Source organism: Diplotaxodon limnothrissa, linkage group LG10, assembly GCF_057381915.1.
Source record: "Diplotaxodon limnothrissa isolate DT_005_m linkage group LG10, D_limnothrissa_male_GT1.1, whole genome shotgun sequence".
NCBI classification, from domain to species: domain Eukaryota; kingdom Metazoa; phylum Chordata; class Actinopteri; order Cichliformes; family Cichlidae; genus Diplotaxodon; species Diplotaxodon limnothrissa.
Window position 1 is genome coordinate 18,641,052 of NC_140605.1, and position 24,636 is coordinate 18,665,687.

The 24,636-nt window shown below is 41.5% G+C and overlaps 1 protein-coding gene across 1 annotated transcript in view; it reads left to right on the plus strand.

Annotated features, from left to right (window-relative positions):
• The first annotated feature begins 1,563 nt into the window (after positions 1-1,563).
• dchs1b (dachsous cadherin-related 1b) overlaps positions 1,564-24,636 on the plus strand; it is an 82,240-nt gene continuing 59,167 nt past the window's right edge. The window contains exons 1-4 of the mRNA XM_085364536.1: positions 1,564-2,075; positions 15,103-15,948; positions 16,033-16,230; positions 17,644-18,417. Coding sequence (XP_085220662.1) covers positions 15,121-15,948; positions 16,033-16,230; positions 17,644-18,417 — 1,800 coding nt within the window. The 5' untranslated portion in view covers positions 1,564-2,075; positions 15,103-15,120. The remainder of the gene's footprint in view (positions 2,076-15,102; positions 15,949-16,032; positions 16,231-17,643; positions 18,418-24,636) is intronic.

The window sequence follows — 24,636 nt, forward strand, 5'->3', positions numbered from 1 at the left end:
CCTTTGTCTGATCCGTTCACGACTTTGCACCTTTTAAACTTGTCAGAGCTTTTCTGCCAGGTAATGCTTTTCAAACCCAGCATGGTAAGTACTGAGCTCATAACTTCCAGGCAACAATTGTGCCTGTTTTTATAGATTTTTATATCCCGTGTCATATCCAGTTCAAGTGATTTTGTGGCCTCGGATTCAGCCAGGAGGTAAAAATACATTTCTTTTTTACACGGGATCAACTGGTTCTTTTACCTAACACTCAAACAACATCATAAAATGTGATAGGTGAATTTCTTATGTTCTCGTCCTCTTCTCCTTCCCTCTGGTATAAGATAATACTTTAACGTTAGCACACTGCACTACTGTCATGACTTATGGTTCAATCACAAAGTGACAAACATCATAATATGGGGGAGATTATGCTTGTTTGTGTTTCATAAATCACTGTTGCCTGCTTTAGCCATTAACCAAACAGTTTTTAGTGTAAATTGGGTCTGTTGTAGAGTTCACTGGGTTTGAGTCCATGGTGTCTGGCCATCATGTCCCACTCGCTGTGGTTAAATATAGCACTTAGTGGTAAAAATGTTAAAGTACCACTTCCCCTATACTGACTGCAACAACACATCTATCTCTGGTGGACTCCTAAACCAAGAGGGGACTGACTGATTGCTGTCCTTGACACCACCACCACTCCCACGAGCCCCCTTTTCACACATTCTCCTGCGACACAGCTCTCCCTCATCTACCTCTCCTCCATTGCTCTGCTTCAGTGATGCAGGTAGAGGCTTGACCTAAAATCTGGGGTGATGAATGACTCTCATCTTGCTGATTCTAGTAGTGTGTGTGTGCGTGTACATGCATGGGTGATGGTTGTGTGGTCTATATGTGTCTGAACCTCAGCCCAGCCTGATCTGCTGCAGGTTATAGTCACAAGCTTTAAGATGCCTGTAAAATCTCATCAATTACCCTAAACACAACTTCAAAAAATAAATTTGGTTACATATGTAACAGTATTTCCTCCCATATGAAAAAAAAAGGATTTAAGGCATTGTTGTGAAGTGTAAAAGTGTCATTCAATTGCATAAATATAAGTAATTGGTCATTTTATTTAACTGTAAACTATAATAATTTTATTATTACCATTTAAACTTGGAATTTAAATGCTAGTACAATTAGATATTCATGAGAACGCCGCATTCCCGAATCACTATCACATGGGCTATGATTCTAATTTTTCGTCATTAATAAAAAGGATCAGAAAGGTTAAAATGGAAAAATATATACAGGGACCTGCATAATGACTAGTGCTTTGATGGCGCATGGTGCGCTTCTTTGTTTCAAAGACTTGGCCACTTCCACTGAACGGAGCTGGGGGGCACCAAAGTCTGCTCTCCAGTCTTCCTCCCTACTGTATTTCACAGCCTCCCTCACGTCTGTCCCCCCTTTTGTGTAGCTACCCGAATAAATTAGCAATCCAAGTAAGTGAAGGAGGAAGGAAGAGGTGGAGGAGGGTATGGAGCTGAGTAGGGGGCTGGGCCTTGTGGCGGACGATTCGGCTTTCGGTTGGTGAGGTGCACTGTACCCTGAAGCGACTCTGTCTCAACACGCACAGACACACATCCAAAAAGCACCGTGTCTCAATGACTGGATGCTGAGAGAGAGAGAGAGGGAGCGAGAGAGAAGCGAAAAGTGAAACACTGAAGATCAACGAGAGACTGTGCAGAGGACCACAAGCGTCTCCTTTCTGCTGCAGATAGTGAAGAAGCCGTGCAGCTTCCCAGCTGATCCAAACGCGCTCACCTGACTCTCGGGGACGGAGACGCATAAAAACCCTTCCCTGTGGAATACCCAACCTGTCGGTCAGCGGGATTAGAGCATCTGTGGAATTAGCACTACTGGCGTTTTCTGTTGATATTATGGAACATCAAAAAGCCTAGTCCAGCTGGCCAGCAAGGTTCCATTCAAGATTCTGTCCTGGCGGATTGTCTGTCGTTTGTGAGGGACTGGAAACCCGTTTGCATACTAATCAGGTTGTGAAGGGGATATCCAGGGTGCACATCCAGAGCAGCGGGGGTCCGATGAGTGTAAGTGATCGCTTTTTACTTATCTAAACAGTGGTGTCTCATTCACGGAATAAGAATAAAGAATAAATGCAGGCAGACAGTCTCTTACTGGGAGGAGGCTGGTGGTTTCCCATGCAGAGGGGTATGCACCCTGCATCTGCACCTTGCGTGCATGGGCTGATAGCTGATCTCTGTACTGTGCTGTGGAAGGCTATACTAGAGAGACTCAAAAGTAGCACAAGATCAGCGCATCACAGTGATGCACTGTAACTTAATATTGATTATTGATTCCCAGTCAGAGAGGATGGAAAAAAAGAGTGATTCATCCCCATTTGAAATGAAAAAGCGGCCAATCCGGTCGACTACCACACAAGCTAATTACGCTTTATGGAGCTGGTAACGGCAAGTCAGTGGTTTCTTCCACAGTGTTGGCAGGCTCAGAGTAGCTACTCTTTTTATTTTGGAGGGACGACAGAACCACTTAATGGGAAACACCATGAAGTGCACAAAGTGGGTCAGCGTTTGTTAAAAGTATTTCTCAGGGAGACCAACTGGTGTGACAATGAAAAATGCCCGCAAGGCATCACTAGCGGAAAGAATTTTAAATATTGCTGTGTACCACTGAGCAGCAGACCCTATGTGTGCCTTACACATAGGGTCTGCTCTGCAAATGCTGCTGTAGCTCCTCATTTCTGCTTTTCTGATTATGAAAACAGAACCTCAGACTGGAGCTGGACTCTCTCAGTAGACATGGACTGTATACTTTAGTTTAGTTTGGACTGCTCATGGCAGTTTTGTTATGCGGCAAACAGATTTTGACTCAATCTAACTTTCCCCCCCTCTAACATAAAAGTGTTGTTATTTCAGCCATTTCTGTCTGTATATGTTTACATGGCCAAAAGCTAAAAATGGGAACCCACAGGCATATTTGAACTCCTAACCACAATACTTATTCCAGTCATATCTGGTGTCCACTGAGCTCCTCGGCACTTGGTTTTCTGCTGCATGCAGGGGATACTGATGTTTGCATTATTGCACTATCCACTTACATCGTCCCATGTGCTCCAGCCTTGCAGTACACTGACCTCAGAGACAGCCTCTGGTCTGCATAAAAACAGCAAGAGTTTGGTTTCTTGCAGAGTGATGAGGCGTGCAGCAAGACATTTTTCTAACAGGAACCATATGCATATCTAGTGCCACTAGTAGCTACAACTGAGCAGAGCCTCAGTTTATACTAACAACTTATAATTATTCACATCAGCTGCTCGGCAGAACAGATCCTTCTTCGCAGGAGAAGGATTTTAAACAACCCGGGTTATTTTCACAGTTGTTTTTATCTCGTCCTGGTAAATTCATGCTCCCTGATGCAAGAGGAGTATATCTGGAGGCTGGATTAGCTTTTAATTTGATGCTGGGTGGGGCTCATTCTGTTTCTTCAATCTTGAAATCCTACATCTGAATCACACTGACATACAGCCAAATATTGTTCTATTTCAGTTTTTGAGCTGTCATCAATTTCTTTTTCCTTGTTCATTCTAATGCTCTTCCTTAAGGGATTGTCCAAGCTACCGCTTTATTCCTTTTTTGCAAATCTCAAGCAATGTTTGGGAGTTTACCCTGAAATACATAGGGTAATCAAATTGTGCATTTGCCACCCACATTGACACTGAAATTCTGTTAGTACTGTATACACCATTGTCCTCTTTGCAACTCCCACAAAAGCCACATAAGAAAGAAAAATAGCTCTTTTCCCAGTCAGGTTTCATTACTTGCGTGATATAATCCCATAACTCTTTTCTCACTGTCTGATTTAAAAAAAAAAAAGATTGCGAAAACAATACACATACAGTATTGCAGAGAAAACTGTAGCGGGTAAAATCTTTTGTGTTTCAGCTCATCATCTCAAACCACCAAGTGCTGCCAATGAGGGAGAGCGAAGTGAGAAAAACTGAAAATATCTTCCCCATCCAAATGATGCCTCTGAAGCAAAAAAAAAAATCTAATTGTATCCCAGAACAGTTTTTTCCTGGGTTTTTGTTTCTCAAGCATGTGAAATCAGTGTCTGAGCACAAATATCGGAAAGTGACTCACAGACTCCTCTCCATCTAACTCTTCCTCTTGCACGCACACTCACACACAAATACACAACAAACCCTAACACGTGATAAATGCCAAGTTAGACTCGTGTTCTCTCAGGTATGCAAATATGATGCAGACGCACTACCAGCCAGCAAAACACAAACACAAACATAAACAGCAAAGGTTGTTTCCATTCTCTCTGGCTCCACGATGAGTAGCTCGTGTGTTAAATATTTACCCTCCATCTTTTTACTCACTGCATGCTGCTGCTGCCTCGAGACTGTGTCGGTGTTTTTATTTACCTCTCAGTCTGCCATCGTAGACATAACATAAGCCAAAGACCCAATATTTTGGGACTTTAATGCCATCTTAATTTATTACAGAGGGTGTAGACCATAAGCAGTTGTAGGCTGCAGTGCTGTGTGAGGGAGTAGCTCTGTTTTCCTGGAAAGTCACTTCTTGTTTGCATCACCATCCACACAGGAAGGCCAGACTGTTATTAATAGCTTTACTAGTAGAGTTAGAAGCAAGATTTCTGCTGATCAGGAGTCTCATCTGCTAACTACTCCTCGATTGTTCTTTGTTATAATCCCACGTCTTGATTAACAGCTACAATCGCCAAGTTGGTCATCTTGTTATCATTATGATTTGTGAAGTTTTCCCACTTTAAATCCTGGCTTACATGTGCATGGATTACCCAAAATGAAAATCACAGTTCTGTGTAGAACAGCCGCATTCTTGCTGCTGCAAATGCGGAAGATCATTTTTGAGTTATGAAGTACAAGATTATTCTTCCCACTGTGTGGTCATAGACTTGCTTATCTTATGAATATACTAGCAAACTTCATCAAACCCCCGTTAGTCAGTCATCCAAAGTCTTGCCTCATCTTTGAGCTCACATTGAAAACTATTTTCAGAGTTCTCTGTAGTCTGTCCCTCTTTGGGAAATACAGATCTTACCTTTCAATGTATGGAATGAAAATCCATTTATCTGTGGCACTGGAGAAGATATTACTGTAGGACAGTCTCAACCATTCAAAGGAAATGGCTTGACTCTCCTGTCAGACGCTGAGCTTTTGGTTTGTTCTGAAACCCATATTTTGAACTGCTGTCTTCATTCATGGTCTTTGTCCTGGCAGTGGGGATCCTACTGTAATGATAAACCGAACATGAAAGATTACAGACAAATGGGGAGAAAAAAAGAAGAGGCTTTCTGCATGGCTTTTGGACCAGTTTCCCTACTTTACCAAAGCGCTAAGCTTGAAATGCATTACCTTGCTACACTCTCATCTTAAAATTCAACATCAAACATTATCCCATAAACTGAGTGGCTTTTAGCTGATTCATGATTAAGACCTAGAAGACTGACTGCTTTGAATGGGTTGCTATATTCCTGATTGAAGCTGCAGATGGAAACCTCTAAAGCTTTATGTTGTCTCAAGTTTCAAGTTGGTGTGACACTGACTTCCAGAAGTGTGGCCAGACCACTGGAAATGTGAGTGCCTTGTTGTTGTAGCAGATGAATGGGTAAATGCATGCGTGTGTGCACGAAAGTAAGTGTGTGGCTATAGCTGAGATCTCTCATTAGGGGAGCAACTAATCACTATTTGCAATTAGCAATTAATCTCTCAGCTGTTTTCTTAACTAACACAGTAACCATTTAATCTGTCAGAAACTACTAGAAAACCCTTCTATAATTTCCAATATTCTAATACTCAACAGTCCAAAACTTAAACTTCGTTCATGTACATATGTGTATAACACTATTAGTGGCAGTTACGTAATTTGTTATCTTTGCAGCACTGTAGCCTTAGATAATAGCAGAAAGATTTCTGCTGAGATTGTTTTATTGATTCTCCCTCAGTGAGGAGATGATTAGTACTGGCAAATGCTCCACTTCTACTCACATGTATTGGAATGAAGTGATGTATTCATTTCATTAGACACACGAAGGGATGAATTTAGGCTCTGAACAAAGATGAATGAAATGCGGTAACTGGCTCCTGCCCATGTGAGTGCTTTATGGATAAGGAGTGTCTGCGCTCAGAGTCAAGCACGCCGAGTGGGGAAGAAGAGAGAAGCTGTCTGTGTAGCGTCTCATGTGTTTTTAATGAAGTAAGTGAGATGATCTGAGCTTCTGGTAACTTCAAACACTTGCGGCGAGCTGAGAGCTGTATAGGGCATCGCAGCTCAGGTGAAGCAATGTGTTATGCAAGCTAAGGGATTCATTGCTGGATGTGTGTGTGGGCGGTTTGGAACAAAAAGGAGGGAAGAAAAAAAAGTTGGCTGGGAAGAAAGTTTTTGGGGCTCTTGATAACTTAGACACTTTTTATATGTGAACTATGTGAAAAGGAATCTGGATCCACATCAGTAGACGGTTCCTAGGTAGAAGGTGCAGGAGTGTGGGAGTGGAGGTAGAGTGGGGCATCTACCAGGTCGGGGGTTTGATCCCTGTCTAGTCTAGTCTGTGCATCAATGCATCCATAGACAACATACTGAACCCCGAGCGGCCCCTGAAGCATCCGTGTGAGTGCATGTGCAAATTTTAGACGTTTGCACACACTTACACACCTCTGAAAAAGGACCTTTCACAAATCTGTGTGTGATTGGGTGAATAAAGGGTAGCATAAAGTGCTTTGAGGGCTCAATTAAATTAGAAAAGCACTTTATAAGTACCAGTCCATTTACCATTTACAAGATTTTGAGCTCAGTTAATGAGAATTTGATGAAGTTTGAAAAATTTGAAAAGCAGCCTTGAAGGTTGTGAAAAATGTTGTCTGTTGTTAACTTTTATGTCAAAGAGTGAGCTTCATGCATTAAGCTTTCTATTGAAGCCTCAAGCTGTCTATCTCATCAGATTTTTTTTTGTCAGTGTTTAATTTTGTCGTATTAGCGTCATATAATTGATGTGTTTGGATGTCTGTTCAACTGTGTTGAACAAATTGAAAACAAAAGATAGACAGTTTTAATTCCCAGGCTTACCACAAGAAATATAATGGAGAAACATGATACAAAGGCATTTTCTTTGGAGAACAGCTGCCGGCGCACCACCAGCCCAAGAGTTGATGGAGAAATTAATAACTTATAGGCCAAGGCGCTGTCCTCAGCTACAGATGAGTAATTACACATTTTGATAGTTTCCCAGATAAGTCGCCAGAAAAGAAAGTTCAATGTCTCTCTTTAGGTTGTTTTTTTTTATTTTTAACAAAGATACTGACCTTTCTTCACCCTAAGAAATTGCTCTGATAGCTGGCAAGGTTTTCAACAAAACATTTTTATCACCATGATTAATATTTATGTGTTTTCTGAAACAATAACATGACCTGATACGACTTTGTGCCTGGCTTGCCGTTAGGCCATGTCTCTGATGATTTCATTGGATGGAATACAGAAGGAGATTAAAGTGTGCACTCGCACACTTGTGTATCTCATTGTGTATGTTTAAGTTGCAAGACAGTGTGCCGTTTCCCTTTTACTAACCATGTTTTGGCTACCAGCTGGGTGTTTTGTCTTTGGACTTTTCCTCTTTTTCTTCATCTTTTCTTCATTAGCTGATTCTGTGAGTCTTCTGATATAACACTCTGCGCTTCATCACTTGTTGGGACAAAAGTCTGCCTCGTACACCTCCCTTACAGGGACCAGGTTTAATCCTCAGAAGGTTTAAGATTCATTTTAAAGTTTTAGGCCGAGAATTACGACTGGGTTGAAGAGGGGTTAAAGGTCGGGGTTAGGCATTTAAGGTTAGGATAAGCCTCTAGAGAATTAAAGTAAGTCAATGAAGTGTTCTCACAAGTATGTGTGGGTGTTAGTGATAGACACAGATATATATAAATCAACAATGGAATTTATTTGTTCAGGTTTTCATTTAAACATAATAAAGTGTACAGTGATTGGTAATTATATGGATTTACTTAATAATAACATCCAGAAATAATGAATAAAACATACAAACTATGAATAAAAACTTCCAGTGTAACAATATTTCTGTAACCGAGCACTATGGTTTAGAGCATTATGCAACCAAATGGACTCATTAAGTAGCTGTTGTTACATTTTAATGTCTTCCACATTCAACAATAATTCCTGATGTTTAATTGCTTCCAGTCGCTGTTTTCTTTTCACTGGACAAAATAGATGTTCTTCTCACGTACAGAGCTCAAAATGCAAACCATGAATAAAAAAAAGGAATGCATGAGCTCCTGTCATGGTATTTTTTTTCATTTCACCTGCAGTGTAATATTGTTTGACATAGTCATGGATAAGGTTCAGCTCGACAGCTTGCCCATATGGAATATTAAACATGCTCTGCTGGTGAGGGGCAGCGAGTGATGTAGGTGGCAGCTGCTGCTTCACTTTATTAAACGTTTCACCACATAATCTTTTTTGTTTGCTTTCTTCCCCCTCTGTCTTTTGTCTTATTTTCATACTGAATTCTCTCTTATGCTGCTCTTTTTTGAAAAAACTTTTCATAAAACCTTTAAAACCTTGAGAAAAAACACACATATTCATCAGAAGAGCTAAGCTCACTGCACGTTCACTTGGCCTTGAAGGTTAAGAGGTGAGCGAAGCAGCTCCGGCTGTGTTTTCACTTGCTCCATGGCTTCACAGATGGTCCACAGGGTACACATTATTTATGTGTGTACATGTCAGTCTGCATTTGTGCGTTCGCTCACACTAACCTTTTTGTTTAGTTTTCTTTAAAGAAATCCTATTCTGAATCAAACTTTTCTTCTGCTGCATCTCTATTTTCTTTTCTTTCTCTGCTCTTTCCATCTGCACGGCGCCGTTCTCTGTCGGCCGGTAAAATCTAGGACGTTTTGTCACTGGGGACCTGGTGTAGTTTGTAACTGCGTGTGTCTGCATTCTGGCTTGACAGCCTCTGTGAGAGTAAATAAACAAATCTTGAGTCATCACACTAGCTTTGAATTGTCATCTTGGTGCTGCAGAGTTCTATGTCTTTTGCAGTCTTTTTTTTTTTGCTTCAGCTGGTATCCCCATTGAAGTAAGAATTTGAGTAGTAATGTGCAAAAATTAAAGCGTAACTTGTCTATTTTTGGAGCAGCATACTAAATTGAAATGGACTCGTAACTTTAGCCAGTAATGACTTCTAGGAATTTAGCACAATTACAGATAAGTAAGTCTAAGTAATGCTCAGAATATGTAGCTAGGCAGTGATTCCCAAGAGCTGTTATTGGTTTTATTCTGCCCCAGCTCATAGAAGAATGTGTGTGTGAGTGTATTTTTGGGATGTGACCTGATACATTGACAACAAAGCAAAATAGAAAGTATATATATGTAGAGCCAGATCCAAATGTTTTAAGATTTGGATACTATTACTATTTGGTAAAGAGAATAAGCAATCATTTTTTGAGTACTGCTATCTCCGATCCACCAGTGTCACCTGTGAATTTTATTAAATTCAATTTTATTTATATCACGCCAAATTGCACTTGATAATGTAAGGTGAAAAGTCTACAATAACACAGAAAAATCGCCAACAACCAGACAATCTCTCGTGTGAATGGAGCTGTTTTCTCTCCTGGCTCAAATGTAGGCTGTGCACTGTGAGACTCAAGAAAGACAAAGTATAAAAGCCAGACTGGGTAGCCTCCTTTTAAACATTCATGTGTTAGCAAAGGGAAATGCAGTCTCCTTGTCTGAAGGTGCTCCTTTCTCTCATTTTGGACTGAAAGCAGACCAAGTGCTACATTGACTCATTAGCCCACCTGGACCAGCGCTAACTGGTTGACATGCTAACTTCAGTAGAAATCTCTGCAGCACTGCACACGTTTGTCATAACTTCGTAGCTGTTAAGTCTTCACATTCTGGCGATAACAATAACTGTGTTTTCATTTTTCAAAATCTATTTTAAAGTTCTTACAGATTGCACCTTTAAATAAGTCATGACATGGTTTTATATCCAAATAAGAGTGTGGAGGCAAATAACTAACTTTCCAAATACCTTTGGATTAGACAGTTTTTTTTCTCTTATATTTACATCCTCAATCAGAAAGCCTATTGTTTGAACTTTTTTCATTTTCTATTTGATTTGGCATGAAAGCCACAAATGAAAACAGATTATGGACTTCATTCTTATTCTCAGTAGGTTCCTGGCACAGACCGCTGTGCTCTCTGTGAACTCACTTCCCCTTGCCCACCCTCTGCAGCCATGCTCATGTCACTCGACATAGGAAAAAGGTGATAAAATCAAACTCCAGAGCAACGTTTTATGGACAAAATTTAAAAAACAAACCAAAACCTTTCATAAAGTTGAGATAAATGTGTAATAAATGAGTCCTTATAAGAGAGTTTGTAATTGAGCTTTTAGCTCTTAGTAACAATTTGATAGGAAGAGAATTAAAAGTCAGAAATTTTATTCAAATTATAATAAGATATGTGAGATGAATTATGACACTATCCACAGGAGACCAACGCCCGACCAGTTTTAGCACGTTCTCTTTCACTTTTTTTACACTATCTGGTTGTGGATGGATTAGGACTGACGTCTAAAGCAGAGGAGTGCCAAGGAACTGGTTCTTATTCCAGCATAATTAATTCAAATGTACTTACTAAGGGCTTACCAGTCTTCACACTGGAATTAGGCTGCGTTTCACTGGTTGTGAGCGCTTTTACAATTACATGCATCCCTTGGGTGATGTACTCCAGTCATATGACACAGTCATGAACTCGCTCTATGAGTAGTAGTATTAATATTGATTGTGTTTTGGTGTAGCACAAACATGTATATTTCAGTGTGTGTGCAACTTTCCAGACAGTGGCCGTCTGGCTGTCTGAGAGCCTGGTGCTGTTATCCTTCAGAATCACTGGGTGGGGGTTGATTCAGTTGTGGAAATGAATTGAAATTGATATTCACCTTTAGTGTAGGTTCTTAAATTGAGGAAAAGTAAAAGCAGAGCCAGGGAATTACACGTAATATGCACAAAGACACACAGACGGCTCACACGCACATGTGCCTACTGCTGGTGACAACTGGGGTTAGAAATAGGACGTCTATATCCAGATATGCATGGCAAGGCAACTCAAGGGGACACAGCAGTCATTGTTTTTGTGCTCCTAAACACACACACGCGCACACATACACACAACCCAAGTGACATGAAAACTGAAGAACAAAGCTTTCCTCCATCCTATACCCCCTGCAAGACTCAGCCCTCCTTCCCTTGTCCCACAAAGCTTTTTTGGCACTGCAGACCGCTGCAGCCTGTTTCACTACAAACTGACCTAACCTTTCATTCTCAGTCATTTAAATGTAACCGTATACTTGCATAGAAAATGCTTTGTCATACTTTTACAAACCAGAGCATTGCCATGTTGGGGTTATCAAGCATGCAGGTCTTGTGCCTGATGATACACTAGATTTTAACAGATGGGGTTTTAAAAATGCAAAAAGATGGTTGTATTCAGTGTTCTGTCTTTGTGGCACATTTTATTGTTGACTTTTGACACAGCATGAAACCTTTTCCTTTTATTCTCTTCTCTTTCTGTCTTTACTGTCAATCACAAAGTTTGGCCAGTGTTCTGAGTGACACGGAAGCAGTTCCAGAAGTGACAAGTATCTATAGGCAAAGCCCTACCCTTTAACCACTGAGAAACCAGCTTAATGCAACCCTTTTGCTGTTCCATCAAAGCACAAGATGGCATAGATATCGGTGATACAGAGCAGCCTGTTTTTACTTGGAACTTTGTGACTTTGAGTCCTGTTTGGCTTGGCTGAGCGTAACTATGGCGTGCCCAGCCAGATCTGCTAAATACATTAGAGGGAACGGACAGAGGGAAGGAGGAGGAGGAGTAGAACATGCAAGGGATTGGGAGATGGCACCGCACGTGGAGAAGCTATTCCTGACAACTGAGTTTCGATAGTATAAACACATTTACACACATCCTCGCGCACATACCGTACTGCTTTAAATGGTCACATATAGAAAACGCTATGGTTTTCTATTATTTGGCTGCAGCGCTTAAGAGCGGAGGCCCATGCATTTGAGGCTTTGAGGGCTGCACACAGCAGAAGGAGATTATGGGGGTGCAATGCCAGATATAATGTGGCTGAGACTGCGTGGAGCCCTAAGGGTCTGCCCTGTCTGTCAATGTGGTCGCACACAGATGATGTCACTGCTTGCATGCACATGTCATGCACACATGAAAGCCTGCAGACAGGTTGAATCTTGCTTGAACCCCTTTATGTCTTACTTTTCTGTTTTTTTTTAAGATTAGGAGAAATTCCAAACCTCTTTAAATTGGCCGTGCATAATTCATCATAATTTTAAAGAGAGCCACTAGAGGGAGTGTATCAGGTGATTATCTTTTACTCCGCTGACTCTTTGTTAAAGCCAGAGTACTTTCAATACGAGCTCTATTTTAGCCCCTGCACTCTCCATCCCTCGTCGGCTCGTGTTGTCCAAAGCAAACACAAGTGTATTGCAGCCCATGTCAAAGGTGGAGATGATGTCATGGACAGACTGCTCATTGACAGTGACAGATTGCAGCCATGCGATCAGTTCATCAATATTACCTTTCACTGACACTCAACTGAAGCAGTGAGAGAGAAAAGACGTAAAAAGACTGGAATACACCTTTTCTGACATCATAAGTTCTGCCTGCACAGTCCAGTGGTCTCTAAAGGCAACAGGCCTGCCAAGCCAAAGCAAACTGCAATGAATGTTACTTTTGCTATTGTGTTCCAAATCTGCTTTTTCCACGTCTCTGCTTTGTTCTTTTCATGCTGTTCTCCTTGGTCTGCTCAATGGCTGTGTTATGGTACTGAGTTAATTTCATCAGAGCGACGTCTCAAAAGGCCCAAGCTATGACTCTGAGTTTCCCTCACTGCAGTTAAAAGGCTTTGTTTTATCATCACACCCCTAATTGTCTCCCAGGCCTCTTTCAACTTCTCTCTCTCCTCTCTTTTCGTCTTGTTTCAGACAGACACAAACACTGACAACTACTTTGAAACACAGAGACAACAAAAGAAGGGCTTTGTGTGGAGACATGTGCTCAGCCTGAGCATTGTGTAGGAGTGCAGCAACTGTCCAGAGCAGCCGTCTGTACCAGATGTAGGGGTCAGTCAGAGGGGCCAGTATCAGTGTCCCCTTCCCCAGTCCCCGTGGAGCTATAGCCTTTATTAATCTTTCCTCCTCAGAGGCCTCATAAATGACCGCAGGTCAGAGTCAGTAGAAAGACTGGTAAAGTGGATGATAGCACGAGGATTCATCACATAAAATATTGTTTTATGTTTTATTTGTGTCATATGCATACTTAAAAGTTTTTAAGGAGACTTGTAAATCTAAACTACTAGCAAGAAACTCATTTCCTTCTGATTATTGTATATGAGATAGCAGTCATTCAAAAGGGTAAGTGTATGGTCCTTTTGTGTGTGAGACTATGAATTCTTTAGTTTAATGTATGTGCGAAATCTGCAGCCAGCAGCAGGCTGGCTTTTTCTCTAGAGGTGAAAGACATTCCTAAAGTTAACTGTCCAGATTATACATGCACTATGGGAGTGATTTTTTTTGGTGAATATGGCCATCCAGCAAGGGCCACCGCCCGCCATTGAAAACTTGTCTCTAGTTTGCTACTGGCCTTTTGCCTGCATCGCACATTTATAGTTTTGATAATTTAACAGCAACAGGGGCAGGAATCATTCACATTGCAGAGAGTTTAGGCATTAATGTTCAGATCGCCGTAGAATATTGTTAAAGCATCATCTCTCTGGTCTCAAAAGTGTGATGAATGAGTTGTGTCAGGGCTGGACGGTTCTCCTCATTGCAGGATCTTTTGAAGAGTTATATGCTCAATAAATCTTCCCTTATAAATACGAGTGAAACGTGCATAAACAATTGGTCTCATTTTGAAAGTAATCTAAATATTTGTAGACTTCGCCAAGGGGTAAAACGTGCATCTATCTCGTGAGAGTCCAGTTAAACTTGTTCGGTTAAACTTGCCAGAACATTTATGAGCGTATTTCCAGGATTTTATGCTAGTATGCAAAAGTATGTGTCAAAACTGGGTCAGTTTCCATTTGCAGATAATTATTGGTGTTTGTTTTAACTTGCTGGAAGAACCAGATGGTGGTTATGCTGCAGGTTCGCTTAAAACACTGTCAGGTGAGTTTTAGTTTGACTTCGAAAATCTTGTGATTAAGGTTCCTGCTGTCGACATGTCACCATACCGCTTTCTGGCACAAGAGGCTAAGCATAAACAGTTGCTAGCAAGAAGCGTGTGACTCTGCAGGGGTTTGTGGACAGTTGTTCATCATTACTTCCATTGATTTGGCATTAGCATGAGGAGGATACTTTATGGAAGCGTGCATGATTTAAAGTTTGGGGAACCAGAGAGGCTAAGAGGCTAAGCTATAGGCATACTTTCCCAGGCTTTCTGCGTTATTGTAAGCATTTGCTGTTCTGATCTGTGTTATCTATAAAATATTTGACAAACAGATCTTAATTCCCAGTGTGTTATGTTCTGCCCACTTTAAGATATTGTCACAGAGTGGATAAAAGTTGTTATCCTGTGGATAATTATAAGTTATGACTGTCCTCAGTTTGGTCCACCCACTGTGGATCCTGGACAGACTCAGACGTCCATTGTCATGCTCTTTCAGTGCTTCCAGATCCAGCTGGAAACTTCTGTCTAAAATGTTATATATATCTATTTTATGGGGAAAAAGCTGAAATTCATCAGGCAGTGTCTTTAATATCTGTTCTATACCACTATAAATGTGTTAGCACCTTGTCATGCGGGGATTTAAGATACATACTCAGTGAAAATAAAAAAGAGATGAACATTCTCTTTTTGTTTCATGCAAAACAGCGAATTTTCAAGAGGGAATTTTCAATAGCGAATGAAAAGCGCTGTACACTTGCTCAATTCAGGTTTCATAAAATATACCTGCACTTTTAAAAAGTCATATTTTTGTGGCTAATATTGTCTTCCCTCTCTTCTTTTCTTCCAGGAGTTTTAGAACCCAGCCATGCCGATAACAAGTAAAGGGTCAAGAGGGAGGTTTTGGGTCAGTGAACCCTGTGTGCGCTCACGTCTTTGGCATCAGAAGGTCTATTTTTATTTCTGTGTCATCCTTGTTCTGGTCCAGACAACAACTGTTCTCGGTGCACTAGAACTCCAGCTGGATGAAGAGCAACCGGCAGGGACCATTGTTGGGGACATCAGTGCTGGGTTACCGCCTGGTGAAACTGCAAGTCTTTATTTCATCTCGGACCACGAAAGCACAGGTGTCAGCAATGACCTCAATATTGACGAGACCACAGGCATCATTACCACTGCACGCCGTCTGGATCGTGAACAGAGGGACCACTATAGCTTCATTGCTGTTACAATGACCGGGGTCACTATTGAAGTGTCAATCACTGTCAACGACATCAATGACCACGCACCTGTGTTCCCAAAAAAGAGTGCTGTTCTTAAGATCCCTGAGCACACAGCTGTGGGCACAAGGTTTTCTCTGGAGCCAGCGACCGATGCAGACAAGGACCAGCTGACCACCCAAGGCTATGCTATTCGTGAGGGCAATGTAGGCCAGACATTCAAACTTGAGACCAAGAGAGGTGCTAACAAGGTGCTATATCTAGACCTGGTAGTCAATGGACTGCTTGACAGGGAAAAACGCTCATCGTACACCCTGGTAATAGAGGCTTTTGACGGGGGCTCACCTAGGAAGATGGGATCTATGACCCTGGAGGTGACTGTGACTGACATAAATGACCACGCGCCAGTCTTCAATCAAAGCAGATACCACTCTATTATCTCTGAAAGTCTCCCGCAGGGAAGCAGTATCCTTCAGGTTAGTTTTTGTGCTCTAATTTGGTTCTAAAATAATGTTTTTGACTCCACATTCATCAGGATTTTGTTTTTGCTGTCTGTGCAGGTGTTTGCCACAGATGAGGATGAAGGTGATAATGGGTTGGTGCTTTATGAAATCAACCGACGTCAGAGTGACCCTGAATGCTACTTTGTCATTGATGTAAAGTCTGGGGTCATCACTCTGAATAAACCCCTGGACTATGAGCTTAAGAGGGTTCATGAACTGGTGGTCCAGGCCAGGGATAATGCCAGCCACCCTGAGGTAACTGCATTGTGGCCCCTTCATTATAGTGCATTAACAAAGCCGTGCAGTGTGTTTAATAGGTTGTAGCATATCGTATTATATACTTATATTAGATAGAAATTGCTAATGAGCCGCAAAGAGCACGAATCCTATTGATTGATACTGATGGTCCAAATTCATTATTATCTAGACATGGATTCCTCGCTGGTTCCATTCAATTTTGTGGTTCCCAGACGATGAATGTTAGTGACACATTGTGGTTGGTTTCACCTTTTTTAAGACAAATATTGTATGGCATTGCTATCTAGTCTGTTTCAGGATTTGTGATCCCCTGAGTTTCCTCTATCACCATCATCATGTCACAGTCTGGCGAGGGCAGACTGTATGAATTGAGAAAAGGACCCAAAACGCAGACTCCAAGGAACAGGGAACAGAACTTGAAATGTTAACAAAGGCGAGCCGTTTAATATGGCTGGTAGAAAAGGTACAAACAAAGGGCAAGGCAAACTGAAGCAAAATTAACACAAACCTAAACTGGGAAATCTAAACAAACAATAAGAAAAACCTAGACAAGAAACTTGGAAGCATGGCATAGGAAACATGGCGTGGACAACAGACGACCTGACAATCACACACTGAAAACAGAGGACTTAAATACACAGGAGGTGATTAGGGGAAGTGGAGACACATGAGGAAACAGCTGACTAGGATAAACATAATGATGCACAGGCAAGAGTAAAACTAACCGCATGAGCACAGAACACAAGACCCCTTTTCAAAATAAAACAGGAAACATGCAGACGTAGACACGACAACCAGAACTTGACAACGTAAGACACAGACATGAAACGCATGAAGAGCAGGGGAGATTTAACATGGTCGGAAACGGAGGGGGAAATAATAAGAACTAGAAACACTTAGGCATAATAATACAAACTTGATAACATAAGACACGCAGCATGAAACACGAAGGGTGAGGGGAAGCTTAAATACAGGGGAAGAAAACACAAGGAGTCTAATAACCAAATGAACTTACATAACCTAATGAACAAAATAAACTCAAACTTAAAACACTGGGTCAAAAGACCCAGGACCATGACACATCAGGTCAAAGCTAATTTGTTTTTCCATCACTTTGGTTTAGAAGAGTGACTGTAGGCCTAGTAGCACCTCTAGTATGAAGAACAACTTTATTGCTTGACCAACACATTTCAGTCTGTAGCCTTCATCAGTGTCAACACGTGGTGACATGATGAAGTGTTGCTGGAGCTTGTTTTCCTGACCACTAACATGTTTAGCCTAAATTAGTCTTAAATAGTCGATTTAAGCATACCAACAGTACAAACTAATATAATGAATGTGAAGAACTTGTGCTGCGCTGATGAATTCCCAGTAGAAGAATTATCTAAATCCTATAACTTGTTTTCACAGGTGACCAATGCATTTGTGACTATTCATGTCCGTGACTACAATGATAATCAGCCTACTATGACCATCATCTTCCTCAGTGAGGATGGTTCTCCAAGAATCTCAGAAGGAGCCCAGCCTGGCCAATATGTAGCTCGGATATCTGTCACCGACCCAGATTATGGAGAGTACGCCAACGTCAATGTGTCTCTTGAGGGTGGTGATGGGAAGTTTGCTCTTACAACCAAGGACAGTATCATTTACCTTATATATGTTGACCAGGTCTTGGACAGAGAAGAGCGGGATTCGTATGACCTGAGGGTGATGGCCACAGATTCTGGCACACCCCCGCTCAGAGCAGAGTCCTCTTTCACCATCCAGGTGACTGATGTCAATGACAACCCCCCTCTGTTTGACCAGCAGGCGTACAGACAAACCATTCCTGAGGTTGTGTATCCTGGATCCTTTGTTCTTCAGGTTACTGCCAGGGACAAGGACCAGGGCCCCAATGGGGATGTGCGATATAGCCTGCTAAAGGGCAAAAACTCTCACTCTGATTGGTTTTCGATCGATCCAGTTACTGGGATCATTACCACAGCAACTGCTCTGGATTTTGAATCAGAGCCAGCGCCTAGTGTGACTGTGGTTGCGATGGATAGCGGACGCCCGCCGCTGTCATCGACAGCGAAAGTGGACATTGTGCTGCAGGATGTTAATGACAACACGCCGGTGTTCTCCAGCAACTTCTACAATACCTCCATCAAGGAAAACACCCCAGCGGGGACTTGCTTCTTAGAGGTAGGAGAAACCCTGACAGAGAAAGTTTTCTCTTCAGCCTTTTGCTTCTCCTTCTAACTTATAAATCTTTTATCTATTTTTCTCTCTACTTGTCTTCATTTTGTAGAGGAACTGACATTTTTAATTCTTTGAGAGCTCTATCTTGCAGTGTGTTGAACACAAAACTATTGTCCTACTTACGCAGCCAAAACCTAGTATTCACTGTCTTCCCAGTCCTCTCATCTCTTTATTCCCTCTCTCTTTTCACAAACACACTCCCCGTAAAACCCACTATGATTACTCCCCTGGCAAAGGCCTGATTTATACATCAATATAAAGTGGTCTGGAAATCAAAGTCACGTCTGAAGTGAAAAGCAGTCTCAAAATCCTGCTTCACAATGGATGGGGCACTTGGAAGCACTGACACATTGTGATGTGATTCATAAAGTCTGGGATATTCAATGATCTCATTTAAAGGGAAACTATATCTAACAGAAAGAAGAAAAAGAAAAGCAGGGAGGGAGTCTTTACCTGAATTCCTGAAGCTCCTTTGAGGAGATTTACTCTCTTCTGGTGTGTCCTCTCTCTCACCTCGTAGGATTGCCATGGTAACTTAGCCAGAAATGTGGGGTGAGCCCTTGGTATCGGTGCAGTACCTCGCTTCGGCTTAACTGTCTTGTTTTCGTCACGATTTCAGCAGCTTTCATATATGAGGCGGACCTCGCCTGATTAAAAAGGAGAGCTAGATTGTCTTCCAGAAAGGTCTTAACATGGCATCGTGCACAGATCAGACCAGCAGATTTTACAAGCCAGTTTTAAACGCTTTGACATGAGGCAGAACCCCCCCCCACCCCACCCCTTTTTCAAAAATTTTAAGATAGCTCACTGCTGGGCCTAAAACACCACTGAGATTCTAATAAAAGGCTCTGGTGCCGTATTAAAACCAGAAAGACTAGTAGAGTTTCATGTTCTTGTAGGTTCACTTACCATGCATTGGAAAAGCTGGCATATGGGCTGGCTCCTTTGGGAAGACATGAGACGTGACGAAATGTAATGAGGACTATAAGATGTAAATGAAGTAAAACAGCAGAGGAGAGAGGGATTGATATGTAGAAAGAACAAGAAATGCACAGATGGAACCTTTAAATGTTTTCACAGTCAGATCCAGGCGGTGATTTTGTCTGAACCCTGTACTTTGTCCTCAGTTAGCTTGCCCTTTTGCATTATTACATCCCTTAACCAACTAAATGAACCCTCTAGACCCTCATTCCAGTTGTTGCAACAGTTGTAATCAACTGTTACTGCTTTTTTTCTTTCTAATCCTAGCCGGCAGTTATTCTGGCACTAGGTGCAGGCTAATCCCATGCCAGACATCACGGGTAGTTTTCCAGTGTGCCAGAGAGATTGAATAAGGTTTGATTTAGTCATTCCGGCACGTTCCTCAATGCTTGCTTCATCTGTGCCGAGAAACTCAAGGCGAGAGTCTCCCCACAAGAGCTGCAGTTTTTCAGTATAATGGCAGCTGGTGTTAACTTTTTTCTTGGCCAGTGCAACATGGACACACAAGCGCACGAAATAATCTGAGACCTGACATCATAGCTTAATGAATCCTGTTCCAGATTTGTTTTGAACTGATCATTTAATTATTGTGATTTACTAGCATCATTTTTTTTTACACTGTCAGCTAGTGGGAAAGTCGAGATTTGGGTCAGCTGGCCTGCTTGGATTCAGTTTACATATTTTCTTGCGGTGTTATTTGGCACAGATTAGCCGTTTGTGAGATTTGTCACGCTCCGCACAGTCAAGACAATGGCAGAATTGTACAAATATTTACAATATTTAGCAATCACTGTTTGGAGTTTGGAATTACTACGCTGGCCCGGCTGGCTAAGTTTGGATTTCGGACACTTAAAAATGGGGGGAAATCAACTAATGTTTAATATCTAAACAAGGAAATGTGTTATCAGTAGACATGTATGAAGAACGTTCTATATGCTGCTTTTCTTCCAGTCTTTCCTGAGTCCCACAATTTGCTTTTTGTTTTGTCATATCTTTATTTTCATTGTCATTTGTTTTCTCCCAGTTTTTCCCTTGTTTCTGTCTCGTTACATCTTTCTCCATAGGTTGATTTTGCTTTCGCTCACTCTTCACCTACACATACACACATATAGTACATGCAGTGTGTAGGAAGCTTCTTATCAGTTTGGCCACTCTAGTAATCTGTAATGTGCTGCACTGTTTATATGGCCACGACACAAAGGGGTTATTTATTTCTCAGTTTCCTCGCTTTCCTTTTCTTCCGCTTCCTTAAAGTATTTCCCAGGCTGGTGAGGTTAAAAAGTGGCTGTGTGTGTTTGTGTGTGTGCGAGTGTGTAGCATACACATTCGCCGGAATCGGGTTCACAACCTGAGAAGGTAAAGGTCATGAGAACATTGGAGATTGTAGCTGGTGGTGAAAAGCAAGCAAAGTTAGTCCTTAAAAACTAAAAATTTGCATGTGAAGGTCGCTGAAATCATCTGATCTCATGTCATCATTCTTTCTGAATGACTGCTACTTCTACTGAGTGCATATGATTACTTTCAGATTTCTTACTCGTTTAAAATTTGTGTTTTTCAGAGTTAAAGCATTTTTCCCATCTGTGTGGGTTGTTCCTTGCAGAGCCTCTGTCAAATCCAATGACATGCTGAGTTCCAGCATAACCTGACTGCTGGAAAGGCACTGTTAATCTCACAAGCAGTAGCACGCACACTCTGGTCGTAGCTCCAAAACAGCCTCAACTGACATCAGCGAATTGATGCTTTGCTTTGATTAAAGAATAAAGCAAATCAAGTCCAAATTAAATAAAAGTGAAATGATGATTTCAAAACAAAAAGATAAATTAGCTTCGATAGTTAAAAACAAAACAACAAAGCGGAAAGCACAAGTTTTTTTTGTGCGTGTATATACGAGTATGCGCATGTCCGTATGTCATCCAGTATGTCTGTGTATGTGTATGTGACCTCATTTTCAGCAGGTGATCTCCCCTGTGATGTTCAGCATGTGGTTTCCTGGTCAGGGCTGTTGAAAAACACTCATCCAGACAGACACAGATGTGCTCTTCTGGGAAATGTACTATATGAAGAGATGGGAAATGGCTTGTTGGCATTGCTCTACAAAAGCAGTGAAGCGCTCTAGTACCACAGCCCAAATACACAAATCTGCTTAGTAAACTCGAGTTATAAAATTAGAGCTGCTGGCTTCAGGCAACTGAGAACATGATGATTTTATGACAGTCTCACTAATCCAAAACGCTGTCACTCCTAAGTGGACACTTTTTGTTAGGCTTAGACACCAAAATATTCTGAAGTTCATTCAGACCACTTTGAGGTGCATACAGTACAGTACAATATAAAACATTTCCTGTTTCCACTTTGAGGCGCTCTAAAAGTTTCTTACTACTATGTGTTTGACGCACGACTCTCATCAAACCTGTTAAGTTTTGTGCAGACTGGACAATATATCTTTGAATTACAGCAATTGCGTGCTTCATGACAAAGCATCGAAATTTAACACGCTGGTAGGGTAACGCCCTGTGATGAAAACTTAGTTTACAAAATAATGTAACACCAACTCCTTAAGGCTTTCCCGAATAAATTTTAGATGTCTCAGGTCAGTCAGGTGGATCCAGTACCCCAAACTGTTAAAAATGTAATTTGAATGTTGCCACCATATGACTCTGTGACTGTCGTTTAATATTGCCCTATCACGCTTGAGAAGTTTGGGTCATTGTTTGAGGCATAGTTGTGCGGTAGTTGCACCATCACCTGAGACCAAGAAGTTCTTGAGTTCAAATCCATCAGCTGGCAGGAGTCTTTTTTCTGTGCTGTCACAGCAACTCACACAAGCACATATAGGCATGCCTTTGAAGGTAACCGAAACTAAGTGAAAAACATATAGGTGGGGGAGGTTTCTTTTAACAGGTGGAGTTAGTCTTTCTGAACCTACCAGAAAACCACTTAAGCAAACACAGTGTGTCTATCTGTCAGAGCAATCAGCCCTTTTGTTGTGAAGTCCAAAGTCAGAGATCCCACAGCTAAATTCTATTCAGCCTCTATAAGGAACGCTTACACACATCCACACTGAGACTAATCACATTTGATAAACCAATAGCAATAGCTCCAGAGATACATTGTGACTCACTGAAGGCAGGAAGGTATTCAGCATAAGCTTCCTGTAACACCAAACCAGTCTCCCAGTCTCCTGCTGGTGTTGCGCTGAATCTAACCCCCATGGAAACCAGAGCCAGAACAAACCACAGCTTCCACTTGGAGCCCATTCCCCTTTTCCAGCCCAGTCTCAAAACACACTATAGTTTTTTATTTAGCTTGAAAAAGTGTGAGGAAGATGAAATTTATTGTCCGCTTGACGTCTTCCCTCACTCTTGCTCTTGCACAGCAGTAGCTGGTCTTTAATAAGGCCCGCGCCTGTTGAAACTCTCGCCCGTGACTTGGGCGTTTTGATTAATCTGTCAGTGTGATGAATTTACTTGGATCAATAGCTGAATGGAAAAAGAGAAGAGTTTTCAGCGCTCGCTGTCATCACATGCCACAATTTGCATTTAACAGGTGATAGTCGACAACAAATGCAGGGTTTTGCACAAAGACGCGAGCGAGACTGAAAAGTTGGTGAATCGTTTCATGCTGTTAACAGCTGGCCCCTCTTCTCATATGCTTTTTGTCTGGTACAGTATTTCTGCCTCTTTCGGCCTCTCTCTCTCCGAGTCACACGTCTCTCAGCTGCCGGCGTTGTTGACAGGATGTGTGTGACGAGGGATCAGGATGGTGTGTCTGCTATGTGAACTATTCTCATAACATCCATCAACACTCACTCGGAATTCGTCACCTGTTTGCTACTGGAGGCTCAGATACCATGAAGAAAATCCATTTTGGTTTTCGACTTGTGCCTGTAAACTGTTGGCATAAAGAGGTGGGCTTTACTTCTTAAAATTATTGTAGTAATAACTTTCTAAGGTCTGAACTCAGGGGAGGTTCTCTGGTTTTATAAATGTTATATGCTACCCCCAAGGGTTTCTTTTGTTGGACACCTTTTTGCAGAATATATTAGATTGATTACTGCCACAGTGTGTCTTTTGTCCCCTCTCCTTCCCCTCATCCCTAATCAGTCATCAGTGCTTGCTCATAGGGGGCCATCTGATTGTTGGGGTTGTCTTTAAATTAAAATGTAAAGCATCTAGTTGTTGTGATTTAAAAGATCAGCCCTACGACTGTGGGTGTTGCTTGCTTTATAGCCCAAAAATGAGAATTTATTTCTATGAAAAAACATGGAATAGATGTCATTTGAAATTTGATGCTACTCAATCATATTCTTTGTTGGATCAGTTTGTGATTTGATGTTTTGAATTTTCATACAGTGGTATCACTGGGTCAAGCTTTCATATTGCCAGGACGCTGGTTTTTGACCACATGCATACAAATCTAATGACCTGAACACCAACCTTAGCTGTAATAGCATAATAATTAAACAATATGTCAAACTAGAATGGTGATCATGTTATAAATGATCCCTGTTTAGCAGCGACATGCTAGTATTGCCTTTGTGAAGGTGCTAGCCTGCTGATGTTAGAATTTATTGTGTAGTACTGTTGTGTCCCCTTAGAGCCTCTGGGTGAGTTAAAAGAGCTGATTATGGTTCTGACACTCTTAGATGCTGTTTTTTGACAAAAAAATTTAAATCACACTTTGATTGTTTAGTTTAAAATACACTGTGGTGGTGTACAGAGGCAAGATTTGTGTCAAATTGTGTCATAATCCAAGAGTTCTGGTTTTATTTAGCTGGTGTTATTTCTGCAGACGTTTTTTGTAGCGACTGTTTCTCGAATGGAGAGTAGATCTAATGTGATTCTATGTGATTTTATTATATTAAGCATAAGCAAGTGTCTGCTGTAGTGAGATCTAGCTTCCACCAACTGCACCTTATCTCTAAGGCTAGGCATTATGTTCCGCATGAGGACCTGGAGCGGCTTATTCACGCTTTTGTGACCTCCAGGTTGGATTATTGTAACTCCTTGTACTATGGTCTTCCCTCTTCTCTTCTTCTTAGATTGCAAACTGTCCAAAATGCAGCAGCCCGCCTTTTGACTGGTACCAGGAAATTTTGCCATATTACTCCTGTCCTAGCTAGCGTGCATTGGCTGCCCATAAAGTACCGTATTCAATTTAAAATATTACTCCTTACTTTCA